The sequence below is a fragment of the Anopheles aquasalis genome, chromosome 3 (genome assembly GCF_943734665.1).
Source record: "Anopheles aquasalis chromosome 3, idAnoAquaMG_Q_19, whole genome shotgun sequence".
NCBI lineage: Eukaryota > Metazoa > Arthropoda > Insecta > Diptera > Culicidae > Anopheles > Anopheles aquasalis.
Genome location: NC_064878.1, coordinates 45,499,064 through 45,506,563, shown reverse-complemented (window position 1 = coordinate 45,506,563; position 7,500 = coordinate 45,499,064). Strand labels below are relative to the sequence as shown.

The following is a 7,500-nucleotide window of genomic DNA, read 5'->3' as shown; positions in this document are numbered from 1 at the left end:
GTTCTGGAATCTGGGACCGCGGTTTTTGGCAGAAGACTTCGAGGGCACCATGGACATACTGGATACCGTGTTCCCGAAGGTGACCAAGTGCCACTTTTACAAGTACGGCCCAACGGGATCGATTCAGAAGCATGACGCGCTGTGCGTGATGGCGTTGAATGTGATAAACGAAAAAATTTTCACCTTCCTGTGGTTCTGGTACGTAGTGCTGCTGACGATCTCCGTTCTGGCACTTTTATGGCGATTGATTACGATACTGCTCCACAACAGGTACGATCCAGTGCCATTCGTTGTAGCCTTGTGTCAGTGATTGGTACAAATTTTCTCGATCCAAACAGGTGGACTAAGCTTACCGCGGCTATCCTGTCGTTCGCTAGCCCTGGCCGGCTGAACCCACAGGACGTAGAGTTCGTGACGTACAATTTGGGTTTCTCGCAGTGGCTCTTCCTGTACTATCTGGCCAAGAATATGGATGGACACCTGTTTCGGAAGGTTTTGCGCAACATCATTGACGAGCTGCGGAGTCCTTCGGAACCGAGCGAACTGGGGATCGATACGGTCGATGGGGGGTTCGATGTAGATGATGATCTACTCTCAAACCAAGCGCCGCTCAGGAAGGATGGACGCTTCCGATACGAAAGTGAAGCGAAAAAGGCGTAGCTATCGTATGGTATTATTTTATGATAACTGGACAATTTTATGAATAAGTTAAGTTAAGTTAATAAATTTCAGGGATATTTTATTTCAAACGCCCGTTTATATCTTTTTGGAAAAATAAAAAAATGACTCATGGTCCCACCAAACAAATGCTGTAGATGCGCTAGACTGGGTGTAACGTGAGGTGCGTTCCATCAGACCAAGAGCTGCGACAAAGCTAGAAGCCGGAGTGCTGGCTATACACAGCGATAATTACCCGTCGGCAGGAACAAACCGATTGCAATGAGGAATGGATTCCCATGTGCAAAATGTGATCAGTACAGGCCACTGACCGCTGGATTTGTCGAAGAAGGCGACGAGAAAAGCCTTAAGCATGGAGCACATGAAAAGATTTAAAAAGATTTTGATAACACCATGGCCTCGGTTATGACGGATCATCGGATGCTCCAAAGACGGACGGGATGCTGATGCTGAATTGACCTTCACGGCATTCAAATAGTTTTTGAATGAAATATTACAAATCATTATAACTTAGTGAATTCCTGGAATGTTTCACCATTCTGTGTCTGTTCAAACGGAGGCCAGACCTAAACTAAACCTCCACTAAAAAAGCAGCGCACTGTCGCTCAAAACAGCTCATGAGCAACCGATCATCACAACGCAACACGAAGCGTGTGAAAACTACGCATCACCATCGCTGATGACGCTGCCTCGACCGATAATGGTGACCTTCCGATTGATGGCCGAATGTTAGCGGAAGGAAACCTTCCGGCCCTCACCGTCATCGGATGACGATGGTACAGAACAATTCGACATCGTTGTCCCTGCACCGTGCAACCGGAGTGCGGAACTCGCGTACCCATCCCACTCGCAGTATAGCTCGCTGTTGGTGTGCAAATAATCGACGAGTTTCAACCGTACCCCGAACCCCAGCAAACCGTTCTCCCGAAGGCGAGGACACAAATGCGAACAATGTTATCGCTCGTCTCGTCCCATCGCGGTTCCCGGAACGCGCTTTTCGCTGCGGAAAACTCACTGAAAGGTGCAATTGCGGCACGGTGGAAAAGGTCTGCTAGAAGGGGAGGGGGAGGGGGAGGGCTCGTCAAACACACAGGGCCACAGATCTAGCAGGATGCGCACTTGCGATACTCCGCAGGATACCGGACGTACCTGTGTCACCATATTTGTACACCGTTTCTGTCACGAACCCTCTTTCGGGTGCACTCGCGGCCTTCTACCGCTCTGCAGGTGCACCAAACCGAGACCCGAGACGAGACCAGGCCGTTTGTTGGCGATAAACTTCCAGCGAACAACCTTTCCGATACATTGATTCCCCTAGTGCTGGGGTGAAGCGAATAAAATGGAAACAATCCACTAGCCGCATCGTGATCGTGATGCGCGTAGCGTGATGGCACTCCGGGACCACTCCGGTGCCCGGCCATCACCACCACCACCACCACCACCATCGACGTCTATAAATTTTTGTTTCACGCCATAAATCGCGACCCACCATAAATTTCCCACCACCTACCCGCCGGCGGTTGGCCGGCGTGAGCGTGAACGTGGCTAACGGATTTCACCTGCCAGCTAACACGTGGCCTCCCGGGGGCCTTCTACTTCCACTGTTCCACGCTTTATTCTTCTTTTAATGATTCCTCAGCCCCCCCGGGGAAGTTATAAGAATCCTCCAGATGGGGTGGGGTAGTTTTATGTTTTGATTTCTTTCCGCCGGAGGTGCGATGAGTTCGTCGAGGAACTGAAGGAATCCATCAAAAATCCTGGCCCTGCAGTTGCTGATGCACTAACGGATCATCGGACTAGCGCGTTCGTTAGCGCGCGTTGCATTAATGGTGCCAGCCGGCCAGCCGGGAGGAATATTTACTTTTTAACTATCTGGCGCGATAATCCGTCGACCGGTGCGAGCGCATCCCATGCAACGCGCTATCGGCAGTGTGATAATGGCACAGCATCATCATCATCATCATCATCACCATCACGACCGGGTACTAACAAGCGCGACTTGGTCTCGTTAGGTTAGGGGCCAGGTCGCGATCCTACCATGGGATGGACTGCTGCAGTACCGTAAAGGTACTCTCGTCGTCGTCGTCGTCGTCATGCGGATGATGAAATGTCCTTCTCACCAAGCTGCAGTAGCACACCCGGCGCTGCGTAATTTGACGCTTGAGAGATGCCAATAAAAGCAAGTATCTTTGATCAAAAAGGTTCGGCCACCAACATCACCACCAGGACGGCCACTTTTGGGAAGTGTTTTGTGAATTTTGTGACCACGAGTCTCCAATAGATGCCAATTTGGTGATCCTTATGGTGATCCCCAAGAGCCATCTATCGATAATGATGGCGTATTATCGGTGGCGGGAGGGGAATGAATTTTATGGTTTTGCGCATCGCTAGGTAGTCCATCATGCATCATGCGTCCACGTCACCACTTTACGAAGTGATAAAATTTATGATTCCTTCTCAGGTTGAACTCAGGAACCACGGAAAGATATTGGAAACCAGCAGGCAGCAGGAACCCGCTGCATTCAGAAGGCCAAGTTTTCATAAAGTACCAATTGTTGGGGGATTATCTCGTAAGCAAGCGTTCAAGTAGCGTGGTAGAATCTTCGAGCCTCAAATGATTAAAAAATTTGGTCCAACGGATGGTAACATTGTGCTCGATCGAACCTTTTATCCATCCACAATGGCCGTAACCAGCAAACAAACCGGCGAATGCAAACATTTCTGTTGCCTTTTTTTCTATTTGATCCGGAAAGAAGATGATGAAAGGATAATAATACCCGGGCGCGGAATGACCGGTTCACGATCCCGGAAGGAAATGATTAAAAATGGATTGTCCATCATTCATCGAACGGTCACTCTGGCACTCTGGCCAGAGTGTGTGGTGGTGGTCCGAGCATCAGAGCACCAGCAAAGTGTGCAAAATATGATAAAAATAACAATGCAAAGTAATGGCGTGCGAATTGGGTGAGGGCAGCGTGAGAGGTTTTAAGAGCATTTCATGTGGACAATACTCTCACACTCCGGGCGCGACACATACACACAGATACACACGTACGTAACAGTGGCGTGTTGAAGTGGCGAAAAGAAAAATGGATCTCGGCCAAAATGAAATCGGAACGAAAAAAAAAGAAAGGAAAAAAAAAAGAATCTGCATAAATGGAGCACAAAGAAGTGGCAATCGAGAAGTGGACCTCGCCCTCAAACACCCCACTTGGAATCAGGGGAAAAAGGGGGGGGGGGAAGAGGACTGTAAAAACCCGTGCCGTGCTACGTTGAGTGCCTGGACTGGTGCGCTGTTGAAAAAGGTGTTGAATGAGAGGCGCGTTGTTCGAAGGGGGGAGCGGAAATTTGGCATAAAATGGCGTCAAAGATTTCCACGAAACATAAAACCGCAGCAGCAGCATCAGCAGCAAGTAAGTGCACACATGGAGGTTGGCCATTTGTGAAGAAGTGGCCACCGGTCCGCTAGCATTACCGGTCTGTTCCGTGATATGCGCTCCACATTGACCGGATGACCGATTGGCGGAAAGTTAATGCTTTTTATTGATTCCATTGTCGGAAAAAAGGGGGAGGAAGAGATCGAGTTTTTTAACCACCACCGATGACGGTGAGTGAAAAATCTTGCCAAAGCTCGCGAGCCTAGTCCACTATTTGAACGGCGGAAAGGCGGATCGATGGAAGCCGGGCCGGACGACCGGCTGGAATGGGTCGCAAACCATTTATCGACCGCAAAAATATTTATCTTGCTATCCGTTTGCTTACTTAGCCAGACTGGCAGGCGGGCTAGCGGGCCATCTTTGTTATAATGGGGGGGGGGGGGGGGGGGGGGGGGTTGGCAGTTATCGTTTCCATTTCGCCTTTCGTCTTTTCCTTCGATGGCTTGAGGGTTTTGAATTTTTTTTTAGCTCGATCGTACGATCCCCCTACTAGGAAAATCTACGAAAATTCAAATGAAACCATTTCCTCGAGCTCTTCCCCGTTCTCTCTCTCTCTCTCTCTCTCTCTCTCTCTTGTTTTCAGTCAGCGAGGAAACTAAGGGAGGAAAAACTAAAAACAGTCCTGCCCCTAGAAACGTTCGGATCCAGCGCATCCGGCAAGCTCCTTGTTATTATTGCAATTAAAATATTAATTATAATGGAGTGAAATGCAAATTAAAAGCGCTCAGATAAGCATCGGAGGCTGTGGCCGCGTTCCGATTTCACATTTTCCAGCAGTGGAAAAGCGAGAACCCTTGGCGAGCGAAGTGCTCATCAGTTAAAGACGACGAATTCGACTCAGCCCTTTATTGTGGCCATTTACGTGGGAGCATTTTTTTTTTCCTTTGCCAAAACCCCAAGACCTAGATTGTGGTTCTAATTTTCCACATCCGGTTGCGTAGGTTTGGTTCACCCTTTCTTTAATGGAAACAGAGAGATGGGGAGCGAAATCGATTAGTAATTATATCAACAATACCGCTGGTGGGCTTCCGGGTGGAGCTTTTCTGAGCTCCACAAACCGTATTGAAGGAGAAAGGAAATTCCATTTCCGGATGCGGTAATATGCGCAGCCTTGGGAGGTGGATTGGTGCCCGCTTTTCACCCACGCGCGAAAAGGATCTCCCTCGGTGAGCGCGATGATGGCGAGGTCATAGTGTTTACGCTAAATGGTTGATTAGTGGTAAATGAGGCGCAGGTCGAGGTGGAGTGAGGCTCGTTTCGTTACGCCTACGAAGCGACGTCGTAGCTACCGGGCATGAAGCGTGTTTTGGGATCCGGCATCCCGATGAATATTCACCGAACGGTGCGATCCGCTCCGTTCCAATTCCAACGACGACGACGACGACGAGAACGTCGAAGCGAGATAGACAAATGTATTTAATATATTTTCATTAAACGGATTAAAATGAGCGTAATCTTATTCCGGGGCGCAAGATGGCGCCCGCTACGAAGAACATGAACGCGGTAGGCACGGTACATGGTACGAAATCCGAAAGATTTTCCGGAAGATGAGCATTGCCGAGCGAAGAGCAGAGCCGGATCCGGAGAACAGGATAGCCTGCCATTCCCTTCCATCCGTCCCATTCGTCCCATTCAGTCGAATAATTAGAGCAGAAATTATGAGCTTATTATGTAGGCAGCATGGCCAATTTGCGAAGGGGTGGCAAAGAAAGCATCTGCCGATATGCCGCATCGCTTGAGATCGCTCCCAGGTCGGCTCCTGGTCCAGCTGGAGGCGTTTTCAGCTGCTTGTGTACTTCCTTCCTGGCCAACTCCAGCTGGACACGTACACTTTCACAATTTAATAGTGCGCTACATACTTTATGCACAACCGATTCGTTCTTTTTGATTCCATGGCTGGAACACACCGCGGACTTCCAGCTTATGCTAAAGCCGGTTTGATTGGCCTGAAAGCATGATTGAATTAAGCGCGATAGACCCTCGCATTACTCCATCGCTCCGGCACTCCGTGGTACAGTTCGTGGCATCAAAATTCGCCCGGGAGTTTTTTTGTGTGCCCACCGTTACGATGCGCGACGCTCTATTACTTCCATTAAATCTCAATTTACCAAAATCCCATCCCCGGGGGGGTTTTTTTGTGTGCGATCCCCTCGTGTGACCTCATGCAAGTGCCGCCATTCGATTGCAGAAGCATCATTTCGAATGATTGCTCTTCGTCGGGCCCTCCGGGGCTTTATGCTTTTAACCCGCTGCTGCTGGTGAGCCTGGTGAGAGAACTTTTGATGTGCACTTTATGCATCAAATTTGCATTTCTATCAGCGATGGTGTGCGGTGCATGTGGTGGTTCCCCTTTCCCTCCCCGCCACAAGATGTTTTTATATCATCCGCCTCTTGAGCCCAAGTTTTTGCTTCTCCCCTTTTTTTCAGCCGCTTCTCTTTGCACTTTGCACTATTTGTTTTGGCGTGTGCTTGCTGCATTCAATTGGGCAAGAAAAGCAGAGTGCGAGATATGATCAGCAGTGGGCTTGATGGTTGGTCACGGTTGAATGCAGCTCCGCTCGACGGTAAATTAGCGACCGTGATGCCACTCCTGCTGCTGCTGCTGCTGCTGAGGATGATGATGATGATGATGGCAAAGCGCAGCTGCACAACGATGCAAATGATTTACGTCACACTAAGTACTCGGTTCCAATTTTTGTGCCGTTAGGGTGGGCTGGGGGTGGTTTGTTTTCATTCCGCTCCCATACGCTGCCTCCCCTTTTCCTCTTTCCGATTTTTTTTCCATTTCAATTCCCCATTCGCCCATTTACTCGGTGCCCTTCCTGTGCTGTTGGCTTAGGCTGGGCTGGGAGGAGAGATGGCGAAATCGCGGTACGGGGAGAGGAGCGTGAAAGTTTTCACAATCATTTACACATTTTAAAATGATCACTGGCCACGACGACGCTGAAGGGGCGTGTGCGGTGGCGTCGTGACAGGAGCGAGCCAGAAGTGGCGGCATTTAGAGGTGAAGTGAAGAATGTTTTAAAAATAAAACTCTCATTAGCACCGACATCGAACTCACTCTCTGCTCGCGCCCTCTTTCTCCCTCTATCCCTTTTATCGAAGTGCCAGATTGGCTGGAATTGGTAAACGCCGTGGTGAAAAGTTTATCCGTAAACCGCTGAGGCCATTTGCATCATTAGAACCCGCTGTGAATGGCGTTGTGCTGTTGTTGTAGCATCAAACAGCGTCGTGGCTTATCATATCCAGGGTAATATTTTTTAATAAAATGTGACACACACGTGACACGGCCCGGTCAGGTCGCGAAGTTTGACGTTTGACAGGGCTGTGTACGCGTAAGTCCTCGCGCAAGGAAATGGGTCACATAACACACGCTGCGCTGACA

General features: G+C 49.4%; 2 protein-coding genes across 4 annotated transcripts in view; one reads left to right on the top strand and one right to left on the bottom strand.

The window, feature by feature from the left end:
* LOC126577282 (innexin inx7) overlaps positions 1-749 on the top strand; it is a 1,715-nt gene extending 966 nt beyond the window's left edge. The window contains exons 3-4 of the mRNA XM_050238785.1: positions 1-270; positions 339-749. The exon at positions 1-270 is cut by the window's left edge and continues 268 nt beyond it. Of these exons, the coding sequence (XP_050094742.1) occupies positions 1-270; positions 339-660 (592 nt within the window). The 3' untranslated portion in view covers positions 661-749. The remainder of the gene's footprint in view (positions 271-338) is intronic.
* Positions 1-7,500, bottom strand: part of LOC126577262 (putative mediator of RNA polymerase II transcription subunit 12) — a 222,942-nt gene that overhangs the window by 150,963 nt on the left and 64,479 nt on the right. The window lies entirely within an intron of this gene.